Raw genomic sequence first — 15,941 nt, 5'->3', positions numbered from 1 at the left:
CACAATATATTGCTTTAAAGGAATGGTCTTCGTTTTCAGTATCAAAGATTGGATATCAGACGAAAATACGAAAAGTCGTCAAAAAGTAAATGGACTTTTGAGAAAAGGTATATTTATTCTAATGATAGAAAACTGAAACACACATTTATTTTTCTACATAATCTCCCTGCACTTCAACGCACTTTTCCCAGCGTTTCACTTTTTTTTTTTTTTTTTTTTATTCCGTCGGGGGGGAGGGGGATCGGTTTCACTTGTAACCAATTTTGCACCGCATCAATGGCTTCTGCATTGATTGCAACGATTGCTGTAAAAATCCATCTCCCTCGCAACGATAACAGGCCAAATGTTTACGAGAGATGTCCAACCTTGATGCCTTATGCTGCGCTGACAATTCTTTTGGAACCCACCTTGTACACACTTTCCGAAAAGTTAGCCTGTCGTGTAAGATGGAATACGCTGAACCATGACTGATATGTAAAGTATTGGCGATTTCATCCACTGTGATTCGTCTGTTTTCCATCATCATACCGTCAATGACTTTCAAATTGTCCTCCGTCGTTGACGTCGATGGCCTGCCCGATCTTTCCTCACCACATAAAGAAGTTCTTCCCTGTTTGAAACGCTCTATCCATTCGTAGATCTTACTTCGCGATACACAGTTGTCACCATACTGCGCTTGCGTTCGACGAATAATTTCCGCAGGTTTAACACCTTCCGCAAACAAAAACCGACTCACTGTCCTCATTTCCTCCTTGGTGCAGATCGACAATGGAGCTGCCATGTTTAACAGTCTGATACACTCCAACGACTAACGCGGGACTAAATGTGACATGTTGCATAGAAGTGTTGCACACGACACTAATTCAGCGCTGGATACTTCCAGTGTTACCAAATCCTAGTGCAAGACATTGCAAGTCCCTTTACTTTTTGACTTCACCTCGTATACACCTAAGTTTTTATTGGAGAATAGTTCAGGTAAAAGAAAATAAAAAACAGTAATAATAATAATTCCAACCCCGTTTATTTTTGCTATGCATTTTTTTCAGGGAAATAAAGAAAATACAATACTACAACAGGGCACAAGGAAGATTTTGTGCATTTTTTTTTTTTCTTAAAATGATTACACCAACAATGCAGGTTCATGGAAGCTTCCTGAAATAAAAACAAAACATAACATTTTTTCTTTGCATTTGTGAATGAACATTTTTTTAATTGTTCTTTTTTATTTTTCTTTCGCGTTTAGTTAGAAAATTTACATTAAAAGTTTTAAGGAGATACATTTTCTACGTAGCTTCAGTCAACACTCACTGAAAAAAAAAAGATTGAAGTGTTCTCCTTTTAGTAAGAAAAATATATCAACTATGATCAAGAGCTAATTATGCACAACAGGTCAATCTAATTTTCATATATATATGTATTTATATTTATAATATATATATATATAGTATGACCAGCACTATATATACGTCTGTATACATATATACAGTACAGGAATGACACAAACTTTTGTGCAGCCAACTCCTATGATGAGTAATAACACATTTAACCACGTAAAACATACTATCACTGCCTGAAACATACTCAGACAAAACTCTAATAGAATGTCAACAATGCATGAATTTATTTTAATTTGCTTTTATCTCCATTACCGGGCAGAAGGGAAGAAGAAATGTTTAACTTAATTATAGTATTTCGCAAGCACAACGTGGGACAGTACTGAGGTTTTCAGGTTGAGCAGGAGCGGCTGTTAATTGGCAAGGAGATTCGTCCACAACTAGTTTTTTTTTATTATTTCTTATAATATATATATATTTATATTTATAGAATACTTAATATTTACACCAGAAACAGTTATATCCAAGACTCTACGAGCCTTTTGCTTTAAGTAAAACCCCACCTATAAATATATTCATCTGCCTTTGAAAACATAAAAATTACATACACCCTGTTAAAAATGTGTTTATTATTCTTTTTAAATATCCATCTTTTGAGCACAATACACTATTATATTCATTCTTAAAAATCACATAACCGTATTTGTTCTCTCTGAATAAAACTGATTTCTGTTCTATAATAGTTACTTTTTTCCGTATATATATATATATTTTCTTTAAGTGTTTTTCCCATCTTTTTTTACGTATATTGGGACAGTGAAGGAAAGCAAAAACAAATTGTTTCAAGTTATACTAGAAAAAACTATGAAGTACCATAATTAAAGATAAAAAAATTCAAAAATCTCAACAGCTTTATATTGTTATTTCCTTTCAAGTACATATCTTTCAATACCCTGAAAGTTAAAAATCTCTAGAATATAGGTAACAGTCAGTAATATGTTTTGAACTTTTTTTTTTTTTTTTTTTAATAGACTTTCATGTGATTTTTCAAAACAAATCAGCACCTCTTTATAACTGATATTCCACTTTTCTTGTATTAACACTTTCTTTGACGTAATTAAATAAATCTAAAAAATAAACAACAGGTAAGATTATATTTACAATTATATATAACACATCTTTTTATTTATTTATATAAATATATCTATATATCTATATATATATATATATGATTCGACATTGGAACAATATTGGTAAAATTCGCACCGGGTTGAAGTATTGCTTTTAATGAAACTAAGTTATCTACCAAATAAATTTTTGCTCTCGTAATTGCTTTTCTAAAAAGAAACTTTTAAGTTTTCTTTCATTTCTGCGAATTGTGAGAGTACAACTAACATACTAACAGTGGCGGATCTGGCCCGGGGCCGGGAGCGCCTAGTCCACCCATTTTTCTGAGTGACAGAAAAATTTAAGCTATTATTTATATATATTTTTGAAAATTTATTGTAAACTTATATCTATCATAGTCTGGGTTCTGCCTGCCCCCAGTTTTTTTTTTTTTTTTTTTTTTTTTTTTTTTACCTAGATCCACAACTGCATACTAATCAACTTGGATTAGAAATTGAGTTAGGTTTGCTAGTTGTAATCTCTATACGAAAGCAACCAATTGAATCAAACCATATTGTTGCGATTTCGAACCTTATTTAATTTATAGTAATGTATAGATATATACATATATATATCTTTTCATAACATTTACTGGGAAAGTTTATAGTCTGGATTTTTTTTTTTTTTATTACAGGGAGTGGGGAGGAGAGATCCAAAATAGGCAAGAAAAATAAAGATAAAAATGTGTTTTTCAGTACATTTGGCCCCTGAAGCTGAAAATTCACTTTCTACTTCTTGCTTTTTTTCCTTTTTAAAAAAAACTGCTACAGCGAGCACTACAGACAAACATCCAATTTATTTTATAGTATTTATTCCCTAAGCTAGAACCAACCAAATAAAAAAAAATACAGTGTAAAGTGTGTGCAGTATAAAAATCGACAATGTAATAATAATAGTAATAATGACAATCTCTCTCTTTTCACATGTTGTACGTTCATCCATTCACACGTGCGCACAGAAACACGCTAAGAAATCTCACTAAACACAAAAAAGTTATCCATTTTCTGCGTTTTTTTTTCTCTTTAGAAAGAATAAAAAACATAAAAAAACGAAGTTCCATTATATAGATGTATGTTGGTGTCAAATATACAGAACAACAGAAATGTCCACCAAGTTGGACAGCAATATGATATGCATTGGTATATACACACGCTCCACTCCCTTATTTTGTTTGTTTTGTTTTTTTGCGAGAAAAATCTCTCTCGTGTTAGTTAGTATTAATATTAATTAAGTTAAGTATTCAGTTTTTGTACTTTCAGGATACAAACACCTGTTTCTTGTGCCTGTGATCCGATCACAGCATCTACAGTATATTTCCATTCAATTTGTTTGTTTATATGTCTTTTTTTTTTTATTTAAGTACTACATACCTTTTTTTACCAACTTATTCATTTCTACTATACGCTTTTTGTTTGTCAGTTGTTTTTTCTCCTCTGAGTATTATATTTGCATCAGTAACATTTATGAACACATGATGTGATGGAATATTTGAACAACCCTTATGTATATTTGATATGATTTTTTTTTTACATACAAGACAATGGTTGATCTCCTTGTAGAATAGTTACTCTTTTTTTACCTTGTATATAGATATATAACTATCTTCATTCTTTAACACAGCATGTTCTATATATATATATTTATATACAATTTAAGTCAAGGAGACAATAGAGAAAAATATCTCATTCTACCATAGCTTTAACGTTATGATATGTTGTGTTTAGTTATATAATGATAGCATATAACGGCTTTTCAAGTTTGAGGGATGATTCTGACAAAAAAAAATCAAGAAAAAAGATACAATCGAAAACGACTTTCTCAACATTCATTTTATAATAAATTACGCACACCACCCACGGTAAAAGGTGTCTCTTTTCTTAAAATATCATTTTGTTTGTCTATTTTTTTTTATAATTATTTATCTTTTATTATATATATATATAAACAGGGAATAGCATTTGAATACAACCTGCACTAACCATTGAGCAAAGAGAGCACTGACTCACTTTCCGTCCCCTGCGTCACCAGGGTTTCATTTCCTACTAACAATACTTTTTTTGAGCTTTTGAAATTTGCCTTCTTTCGCAAACACTGGGATTTCACATTTTCGGCATCCTCTTCTATCTTCCTTTTTTTCCTTTTAAAATGTTCTCTGTGATCCTTCTTCCTGATTTATCCACCTTATTCCTCATAGTTGTTACTGCCTTTTGAAATTCTTAAGTTGCAATTCATTCAAATGATCGGCCATCTTTCTTTTCTTACAGAACTCACTTTTAGGATTGCTTATTCGACCATGTATGCACACATTCTTAACACATTAGCTCACTCTCTCTGTCTTTTTCTATCTTATCCAAGGTATACGGTACACACAAGACATCAACATTTGATGTTGACGTCACCATCTTTCCTTTCTTGAGTCTTGCAGCAGCAACTGGTGAAGCCTGGGGGGCAGGAAACGGGAGGCGATGAAAGACAAAGAGTTTGCACCGAAGGAGGAAACAAATATGGCTTGGTCCTGGAAAACAATAACAAAAAGTAACAATTACCAAATGTAATAGAGTGCATCTGGAACTTATTTTAATAGTAAATAAAGTACGACGTTCACCAATGTTGCGCCTTTAATAATTATTTCTTGACATATTTCGGGAAACCATGACTTCCTTCAACGTAATGAATCACGTGCTATATATTGAACTGATGACGGGAGCAACAGTTTTCCGAAATATCTCAAGAAATAAACGCTAAAAGGACAACATGGATTAATGCCTTGCTTTTTGTTACTATTTATTAATGACCTTCCCGGTAGCATACAAAATTCAAATAAACTATTATTTGCAGATGATCTAACAATTTATTATTCGAAAAAAATCTATTCATGATTGTGAGAAGCTCCAACACGGTCTCATCTCTATAGTTTAGTGGTGTGAGGAAAGTTTACTTGAAATAAATGTTAACAAATGTGAAGTAATGACGTTTACAAGACGAAAAGTACCGACAAAATTTTCATATTCTATTGACAAGAAAATACTACCAACTCCGGAAACAGTTAGGGATTTATGTATTTTATGTGATTCCAAATTAACATTCGATTGTCATATTGACAAGATCATTAATGGAGCGCATAGAAATCTTGGGTTAATACTTAGAATTGAGCGAGAATTCAGAAAAACTAAAACACTTCAAAGACTTAATGAAGTCTATGTTCGTTCCAAACTGGAATATGCAAGTACTACTTGGAACCCGCTCTACAAAAGTAATATTGAAAAATGGGGGAAAAAAAATTAATCAAAATTTTTAAGGCATCTAACGTACAAAGCAACACACATATACCCACAGACAGATAGCAATGACTCTCTAAATACTAATTTTGGAATCATGAGTTTACAACAAAGAAGAATTCTTTTTGATATGGTATTCCTTTATTTAAATATTAAATGGTAAAGTTGACTGAACGAATTTATTTCATTTTTTTCATATTCATGTGTTCCATCTCGAAACACATGACCTCATAACTTTGATATAGTTTATTCCAGAAAATCAAGGACTAATGTACTCCAGAAGTTGCCAACATGGAGAATGAGGTCAATTTATAATAGTATAAGTAAAAAAGTTAAAAAAAATTGATTTAAGTTGTAAGATAGAAACGTTTAAGAAAAATATAGTAAAAGGAATTTGTAATAATGTAGAGCATCTGTAAAAATAATGTAAACAATGTATGAACACTGTAAATGAGTTCTAACCTGTTGTGTTCAAATCCAATAAAATAAAATAAATAATTACCAAATGTTAACACTTCTCTATGAGTAAAAAGTACGTAAAGACGCGAAGACAGTCTTGAAACGGCTTGCATTAAAATACAATGAAATGCTTAGAAAAGCTGTAGAAAAGGGATTAACTTAAGCAATTAGAAATAGTATCCAGCTTTTAGTCAGACGCAAAGTCATGTAAGTAAGACCAACTTATGAAGCTTTAAAATATCTAACATTCTACATACCGTGCAATTAACATTAATTGGTTGATATTTCTACAGCTTATCAGTATTTGTATCTGAACATATCTAGGGTGGTATGTGGGACACATACTGAATATCTTTATGTATACTTGTATACTTGCGCAGCTTTGAAAGATTGAATACGTAAAGTGCAACATGGGAAAAAGTAAAAGAAGAAAAGAAGCGTGTAAAAGAAACATAGTTATAGAAATTAGAGGATATGTACTTTAAATTGAAGCTTACAGACCTCATTAATAATAATAATAATAATAATAATAATAATAATAATAATAATAATAATAATAATAATAATAATAATAATAATAATAATAATAATAATAATAATAAACCTGTGTCAAACAAGTTAATATAGTTGTCTTGCTGAAAACGTTTTCATTTTCTTTCAATGAAACACTACCTTATTTAATAGTTCGTCGAAATTCTAGCCTCATTGTTCTTTCTCATTTACAAAAGTGGCCTGTTTCTAAAGCTTGTCAGTCAATAACATGTGCAGTAGTAACTACATAATATGTCGCTCGACGCCTGTAAACATTAATCTTTCAAATTGTAAGCAAGTTGTGTAGATTTGCAATCAACCACCAGAATTTCAACCATTTTTATCAGGGGAAAGATGCATTATTCATGGCGTACCACACGGTTCTGTGTTGGGACCTTTGGTGTTCCTTCTGTATGTGAACGATTTAGCCAAATTGACACTATGTGCAGACGATATAAGTGTTTTGTTAACTGGAGAAAATGAAAATTTGGTAACAATCTTATATTAAATATCAATAAGTCCATTGATTTTTCGTCAGAGCAGGAACATTTCGGTTACTCCTGATTTCTGCTTTAATGATTAAAAGATGAACTACTTAAAATGTGGGTCATTTTTAGGATTAACGATTAACTATAATCTTGCTTGGGAAAAGCATACAAATAATGTACCTTTTAAATTAAGTTCCAACCGTTATGCAATAAGAACTCTTAGAAAAAACATAGTCTAACAACAATGGCGCGGGAGACCCGGGTTCGATTCCCGGCGGGATCTCATGTGGTTCGGATTCCACGTTAATCAGTAGATCCACGTATCATATAGCCTCGCTGCTGAACGGGACGTAAAACTCAAAATCAATCAATCAATAATCTAACAACAAATGAGACCTTATATTACGCAACCAACTCTGGTATCATATTTTAGGGTAGTAGTAGTAAGAGTAGCATAGTTTTTCAATTACAAATCAAAGTAGTCACGATTTTATGCCAAAAAAGTAGATTTTCCTGTTGACAGCTGATTAAAGATCTTGATATGTTACCATTACAAAATTTATATTTATATTATGTAAAAGTGTACACAAAATTGAACTCTGGAGATTTTGTATTATGTACATATTTATACTACTCGCAGAAGAGATTTATTTTTACATGAATGAACATAGAAGCAACATGTACCAAAATGGTGTAACATATAAGGGTATGAAATCATACAATATGTTTTCTGCTTTAATGGAAATCGAGAAAAATACTCTAAAATTCAAGAAATTGCTGAAAAGGTATTGTTTTATGATTCCCTCTAGCGGGCTAATGAACAGGTAAGTAGATTGCCAGTGATTTCTGAAATGAAAAGTAGCCCTCAAAACTAGAAAGTTCTGCTAGTCAACTATCAAGTCATGAGTCGGTGGTCTGTGTAATACTGTCTGTATCGATCTTACTGTTAGTCAATCATCAAGTCATGAGAGGTAGCTCTTGGTGGTCTGTGTCATACTGTCTGTATCGATCTCACTATTAGTCAATCATCAAGTCATGAGAGGTAGCTCTTGGTGGTCTGTGTGATATTGTGTGTATGGATCACTGTTAGTCAACCATTATGTCATGAGAAGTAGCCCTTTGTGGTCTGTCATACTGTCTGTATCGATCACTGTTAGTCAATCATCAAGTCATGAGACGTAGTCCTTGGTGGCGTGTGTCATACTGTGTGTATCGATCACTCACACTGTTTTATGACTCCATCTAGCGGGCTAGTAAACACAACTAGAAATTAATTGGTACTCTTCAAAGAGTATAAGATCTACCTTACTTGCAAATCTGAAGCACTCTAGAATGGCTTTCAGATGGGAATATTGATACATCTGGAAAGTTGGTAAGACTGGACTCGATATGACTATAATGCTGGTGGAAAGTGACCTTAGGTTAATTGTGGCACAAGCAATCCAACTGACTTCGCTACAGTGTACACATATTACAGTGCATTTCTCTGGAGGTTAGTATTTCTGAAGTGAATCCTTACCAGTTTTGTGGAAGCTTTTAGTCGTAATGAGTTAACCAGGAGACGTGAAGAAAAATAATAAGAGGCATAATTATGGAAACAGTTAACGTAGATATTCAAATAATATATATAGATATAGATATAGATATAGATATAGATATAGATATAGATATAGATATAGATATGTAAATGAAAGTGGCTATGTGACTTCGGACCTCTTAAACCACATGACGGATCTCGATCAAATTTTCAACATAGATTAGGTTCGGGCCTAGGACGGTTTTTATCATATCATTTTGATGGTGCAACTTAGGGGAGGGGGAGGAAAGATATTTAAAAATGATCGAAAATGACCGATATTAGTGCCGAATCCATAGTTTTCGGGGTCGCTGAGACGAACAATGACACTTTCGATGCCGTTTAAATCCACATTCGGCCCCGAAACTTGGAAAGGAGGAGGGAAGATACATAAAAATGATCGAAAATCACCGATATTAGTGCCAAATCCATAGTTTTTGGGGTCGCTGAGACGAACAATGACAGTTTTGATGCCGTTTAAATCCACATTCGGTCCCGAAACTTGGAAAGGAGGAGGGGAGATACATAAAAATGATCGAAAATCACCGATATTAGTGCCGAATCCATAGTTTTTGGGGTCGCTGAGACAAACAATGACACTTTCGATGCCGTTTAAATCCACATTCAGTCCCGCAACTTGGAAAGGAGGAGGGGAGATACATAAAAATGATCGAAAATCACCGATATTAGTGCTGAATCCATAGTTTTCGGGGTCGCTGAGAAGAACAGTAACATTTCTGATGCTGTTTAAATCCAAATTCAACCCTTTGTGCCCAAAATGAAACATATTCTCCCCGTCGTACATGTATAGGTATATCGTATTCTGTAACGTGTATATATAGGTATTGTCTTGAAATATGAATGAAGTCAGCAAAGTTAAATTTGCTTTCAGAGGGCGCCAGAAAAACATGTCATTAGAATACTACAAACTACTTATGTTAGTATATACACACCATGTTAAGATAAGTGGTCAATTAGAGATTTCTGAAATGAAAAGTAGCCCTCAAACCTAAAAAGGTTGGCATCCGTGTTATAGGATGTAATTGCAAGCAGTCGACTCGTTACTCTGAGTACAGTTACACGATGGTGTTTCTAATGACGAAATGAAATATCATGGTGAAAACATATAATTTAACACTTCCAATATTAAAACTATTTTACTTATTCTAATTTAGAAGGCGTTACCATGCACTTTTTTTTTAAACGTTTTACAAACCTTTCTCTTTATCACTGAAGATCTTCTTCACATTTTGGAATGTCGAAAATTTCTGCAAATAGCGGGGGAAGCTTTAACTTTGCCCAGTTGAGACGGAACCAGTGGAGGTGCTCTGAATGTTTCGCTCCTAAATTTCGTAATTCTGGCAGTTTCATTAGAAGATTAGGATATAAATGCGTTTCGCTTGCATGGTTTCTCGCAACCTGAAAAATACACAAGGTTAATATTATTATTAGTGATAATAGCAGTGGCAATTTACAGTTTCTAAAATAAAAACTTAGATGATGGAAATTAATATACCATATCAAAGTTATAATGCGTAAAATAAGATTAACATGAATAAGCGAAGAAGGCATTTGAAGATAAACTATTTCGGGCCGGTAATATTGCCATACAACTTAAGGAAAGATTGAAAATACATACAGGGTGTTTCAAAATTATCTTCATAACTTTGATCGCGTATAAGATAGAAATGGAGATGGATAGAAAGTTGAGGTTTACGGCATAATGTTCACACACATAAGTTTTGTTCTATACAACACTTTCAACAAATCTCGTCTCTAATTTCTTTTGTTTTTCTTTCTTTCTTTGCAGGTGAGGCATTGACGAAAATGGTCACCTCGCAGGAGATGGCACAGTTTTTGGAATGTTGTTTATAGACGAAATCTGCCACCCAGCTCCAGAGGAACTTCTGGACGCGTTACAGAAGCATACACTCACCACGTCCGACAATCCCGCAGTGGCACATGAGGTTCCAGGAAACCAGAAGTGTCATGAAGAGGACGAGGCACAAGTGAAGGCAGATGTGGAACGGGTGCTCTGGAGCCCAACCAAATAAATCCGTAAAACGTCTTGACAGTTGCAGCTATCAACGACCATGGCGTTCAGAGTGCAATACAAGCGACTGAAGCTGTATGCCTACAAGTTGCAGCTGCTGCATGCGCTTCAACCTGATGACAGGCCAGAGCGCAAGGTCTTTGCAATTAAGATTCTGAATCAAATTGACGAGGACCCAGATTTTCTCACAAAGGTGATGTTCTTGAACAAAGCGTGTTTTCATGTTCGGGATGGTAAAACGACACAATATGCGGATATGAGGCTCGAAGAAACCCGACGTAAGCCGGAATTGTGAGTGACAGTCCAAAGCTAAACATGTAGTTTGCGTCATGACTTTTTTGTAGAGCTGTCAATCACCGTGACTGTTTATCTGGACATGTTAGAATAGTTTGCCCTTCCACAGGTGGAATCTGCATCCTGACATCCTGCTGCAGCAGGACGGTGCTCCTTCTCACTGGCTCGCGATTGTTAGGAGAGCTTTGGACGACACATTTCCAAGTTGCTGGATTAGTCGAGGAGGACCCATTGCCTAGCCTCACTAGACTTTTTTTCTTTGGGGCTTTGTGAAGGATGTGGATCCCCAGTGCGAGATCTGCAGGCATTGCGAGTTTGCATCGGCGCAGCACTTGAACACGTTACGGAGGACGTGCTAGGCCGCATGTGGATGGAACTAGAATATCGCTTAGATATCCTGCGTGCTACAGATCATGCACATCTGACTTCTACGCGATCAAAGTTGGAAAGATCATTTTGGAACACCCTGACGGAGTATGGAATTATAAGGGCGTGGAGCATGAACTCTGCGAGGTGAAGGAAAACGAAGAATGGGAGCTCCGAAAGGTGATACTATAAACCATTATCATCCTAGGCAATCTGCTATTATTGGAAGATCATTTGCCTGAGAAGCCAAGGTTCTCAACTAACCTATTCGTCTTCATAGAGGTTTTTTTTTTTTTTTTTTTTTTTGCCCTAATACTTTCTGTCAACTGTAGCCTCTTTCTCCTTCCACCACATCTTCTAGATCACATCATACATCATGTAGGTCCTTCTCACCCACTTCACTACCACTTGCTCTTTGTTTTCTGTTCGATCCCAGCTTATTTTCTTCATTCTTTTCCACGTTCGTATTTCGAAAGTTTTTTTTTTTTTTTTTTTTTCATGTCCATGTTTCTGCCTCATACAATACAATACTCCAAGCGAAACATTAGACTTTATCATAACTCTTTATTCAAAGAAGAATAATGGAAATTAGATGGGTAAGGTAATGAACTAAAAGAATATTAGAAATTATAGTAGAGGAAAAGATTCTACCGAAGACCATTTCGAAAGCAAGAAATAGAATTGGTCAAACTATGGGACACGTACAAATCATGGTTTTGGTTATGGAGAAAGTATGAGAAGGAAAAATACCCACAGGAAGGACAAGATGGAAATATACAGAGCAAGTAGCACAAAGTGTAGGGAGAAAACACTACTAGCAGGGAGTGAAAAGTGCTTCGGGATGGAAAAATATGGCAGGCTGCGTCAAACCAAAATCCAAAGATTGTTGCCGCAAGAAATAGTGAATAGGAAGCCAGGCTCAGGATGGGGAAATGTGGAAAGCTGTGTCAAACCAATCGAGATATTCCTGACTCAAGAAGAAGTAAATGAAAAGTCAGGCTCAGAATGGGGAAATATGGAATGCTGCGTTAAACCAATCGAGATTTTGTGAATAGAAAATCTGGCTCAGAATGAGGATATATAGAAAATTACGTCAAACCAACTAATCGAGATATTCCTGACTCAAGAATAAGTAAATGAAAAGTCGGGCTCAGAATGGGAATATATAGAAAATCACGTCAAACCAACGAACCGAGATATTGCTGACTCTAGAAGAATTGAACGAAAAGTTTGGCTGAAGATGGGGAAACATGGAAAGCTGTGTCAAACCAATCGAGATATTGCTGACCAGGAAGAAGTAAATGAAAAATCCGGATCAGAATGGGGAAATATGGAAAGCTGTCAAACCACCAATAATAAGGTTGCTAACTCAAAAAAGAAGTGAATGAGAAACCTGGCTAAGGACCAGGAAATATGGAAAGCTATGTCAAACAAATCGACGGATTGCTTACCAAGTAATAAGTGAAAGATGCTCGATCGATGAAAATGAACATTGTAATAGAATGAAAAGAAGCCCTTTATATCATTATTGTTATCACTGTACCAAATAATCTTATTAAAATACATTTTGTAACATCCTGATGCAAATCATTGTACTAAAAGCATCAAGTGGTAAACAATTATATCTGATAACAGTGCTGTACAACTTTAATCATTTACAACAGAGTCAACAAAATTTGAAAAAAAGTACGCCACTGCAAAAATAATTACAAGAGGAATATCTGAAAACTCTTACCTGTAACTTGAGTGCCTCAATGAGCTGATCTTGGCTTTGTTCAACGTGCTTATGGTCAGTGATACCAGGCCGGTCGGCAGTGAGAAGGACAATGGCAGAGAACAAGCCAATTTCAGTGTCGTTAAGATTCATGTTATTGAACGTTGTTGTAAAATTAAACACGGAAGATGCAAATTCATGCTGAAAAATAAAAATAAAAAAACACATAATTAGTACAACAAACATAATGCAGAAATAGAGAGGATAAGTAAATAATAAGTAATAGAAAATAGTTAGAGCTTGTCTATTTCAGGTGTGCCCTCAGAAAATATGCGAAACATATTCCGGTCGCACCCCTCCACCCTCTGACGGAGAAATCCTTCCCTTTGCTTAGGGGAAAAGAAGTGAATTACCTCAGCTATGTTGCCAATTTGTCATTCATTCGTTTGGTCGTGGCGAGTGAAGATCGTAGGTTCCTTAGAATGGCTAACAAGGCAGAGCACAGCGAAGTCCGTGAAATAATTCATTGTGGCAACGCTTCCGCATCCAGCAATTTGTCTCTCCTCTTTCGAGGGAAGTACGGGAAAAACACACATCGACAGCAGCGCCAGAAGGGGCATAGTTGAAATAGAAAGACTCTACGAGCAAATTGAAAATTTAGGTATAAACATAACCTATATTCAGAAATCAGTTAAACATGTGCTTTTCAACTAATATGTAATGTCTAGATCTTCTAAGGTGTTACAATTTTCAAGTTAGGGAAGAATTTTCTCCATGAAACGATCCATGACACCATTATGTAGAATCTCGAAGTTCTGGTTACCATCCACGCCAATTACCACCGTTCCTATATTGTTAATATCTAGCTTTCAGGGTCAGCATCGTAGATTTGATTCTCTTATAACAGACTATGAGGTGGCCAACGAGATCGACGAAGAAGTCCAACATAAATGATAAGATTTTTGAACAGAGCACTACTCAAAAGAAGTGGGTTTCATTTTTAGTGATATCCAGGGCAAGATGTTATATTTGGGCACCAGTTGCTTTATAATGATTCACATGTTTTAGGTTACGTTCTGTGATTTTTTTTCTTTTTTTTTTTTTTTTTAATATATGAATGAAGTTTACTTTTGTGAACTCTTTTGAAAATACGTAGTTCAGATTGTGGAAGTTTCGTGATTATTTTTATATGTAATTTTGTTCATATTTGAGATGCTATGATTTTGAGGTACAAAAGTTGTACTAGGTATACACTAAGAAAGTGTTTCGAAATTTCTGAAATAAGTATAAAGGAGCATGAGTTTATTTGGTCACGATAGGTTTGTAAAAATTTACAATGTTTCCACTACAAACTCAAATTCTTTTCTTCTTCTTGGGGTCAGTTGCGTCTCGTGAACTTTTTAGGAAGGTTTCAATACTCCTTTTCACTCCAATCGGGAAGTGGAAAAGTGATATATGTGGTATTTTAAAATTTAGTAGTGTATACACAAAATATATGTAATTTCTTGTTTTGCTATTCAGACAAAGTAATTTATCTTGATTATCAAGACAAAATTTCTGACTTAAAAGTAAGATAATTTGTAATTTTCAACATTTTGTCCTGAAATAAAATTGTACTAGTCATTGTCTAAATAGGCATGGAAATATCTACTACAACTTGTTTTAGCAGTAATAATAAATATAATTGTTTAAAGTAATAATAATTTGTTGAAACGAAATCAATAATTACATGTATTATCTTAACAAGGTAACTCTCGCTCATGTCAGACTGGCTACCTGAACAAATTGAATTAGCAACAAAAAATCAACAAGCTAAATTCTAGTTATGTATGGTGTACATCAGGAACTAACAAATTTGAGTACTTCCTAGGTCCAATTGCTCTTGTTTTATTGAAACAAGTATGGCCATAGCAAGGTATTGTAGATTTAGTTGAAAGTTCCCCAAAGCAAATTTCTGCCGATGCTACTGCTTAGAGTAGGTCTCTTAAGGGAACACTTCAGATTCATTAGTTTTCTATCATTAAAATTAGCGTATGTGGATGACTCAATATCAGTAATGACTAAGTGTGGAAAGAAGAAGGTTCACACGCCGTGGTTATCACACATAATTGCTTACTTGACATTAGATACTCAGAACAGTTTCTAGTAACGTTTGACACATGTAGCATAGGATTTTGTCGGCTTATTACAGCGAAAAATTTCCAAACAAATTTAAGATGACGTTTAGTCATCTATTATATTTCCAGCCATACCTAAACACGTTTCAATCTTAAACTTAGTAGCGAAGTACTGTTATCTCATTTCTGTTCAATAGCCCTATATCATTACCGACGATAGAACAAACTTCACATATTGTTACTTGGTTTAACAGGATGTATATTCAATATTCATTAGAAAAATGTACTTACTCCAAAGGCACCCAGAATTATCCAACTGTGAACATTTCGGCAAAACATCATTGCCTTCCTCAGCATAAATCTTTTCAGAAGACTAACGCTGTCTGTGTAATTTCATTACAGTTGGACTATATCTAGATGTTTCTGGGATAAAAGTACTTTGTTAATAAAAACTTTGTGTATAAGTTTTATGTCATACGGATCATTGTTAATAGGACACACGATACATTTTGGTAATCTCCGCTCTATCTACAAACTAGTATTTCATTTAAAATAAAAGTGCAG

The 15,941-nt window shown here is 34.5% G+C and overlaps 2 protein-coding genes across 4 annotated transcripts in view; both read right to left on the bottom strand.

Moving 5' to 3' along the window:
• Nucleotides 1-247: 247 nt before the first annotated feature.
• On the bottom strand, nucleotides 248-745 carry LOC145663033 (protein GVQW3-like). The gene has a single exon (XM_081729172.1). It carries the CDS (start codon nucleotides 743-745, stop codon nucleotides 248-250), a length of 498 nt encoding a protein of 165 aa, XP_081585298.1.
• Nucleotides 746-999: 254 nt separating this feature from the next.
• The window catches only part of LOC145662288 (ecdysone-induced protein 78C-like), a 435,634-nt gene continuing 420,692 nt past the window's right edge, over nucleotides 1,000-15,941 (bottom strand). For all 3 annotated transcript variants that reach the window (XM_081727699.1, XM_081727698.1, XM_081727697.1), the window contains 3 exons: nucleotides 13,282-13,461; nucleotides 10,050-10,252; nucleotides 1,000-5,016 (listed from right to left, as the gene is read on the bottom strand). In XM_081727699.1, the coding sequence (XP_081583825.1) occupies nucleotides 10,061-10,252; nucleotides 13,282-13,461 (372 nt within the window). In that variant the 3' untranslated portion in view covers nucleotides 1,000-5,016; nucleotides 10,050-10,060. The remainder of the gene's footprint in view (nucleotides 5,017-10,049; nucleotides 10,253-13,281; nucleotides 13,462-15,941) is intronic.

This window comes from Thermobia domestica, chromosome 10 (genome assembly GCF_964235325.1).
Source record: "Thermobia domestica chromosome 10, izTheDome1.hap1.1, whole genome shotgun sequence".
Classification (NCBI taxonomy): Eukaryota; Metazoa; Arthropoda; class Insecta; order Zygentoma; family Lepismatidae; genus Thermobia; species Thermobia domestica.
This window is presented reverse-complemented; position numbering and strand designations above follow the sequence as displayed.

Excerpts from the sequence above, each read along its gene's own strand:
- LOC145663033 (XM_081729172.1), bottom strand. The coding sequence starts at position 745 with ATGAGGACAGTGAGTCGGTTTTTGTTTGCGGAAGGTGTTAAACCTGCG.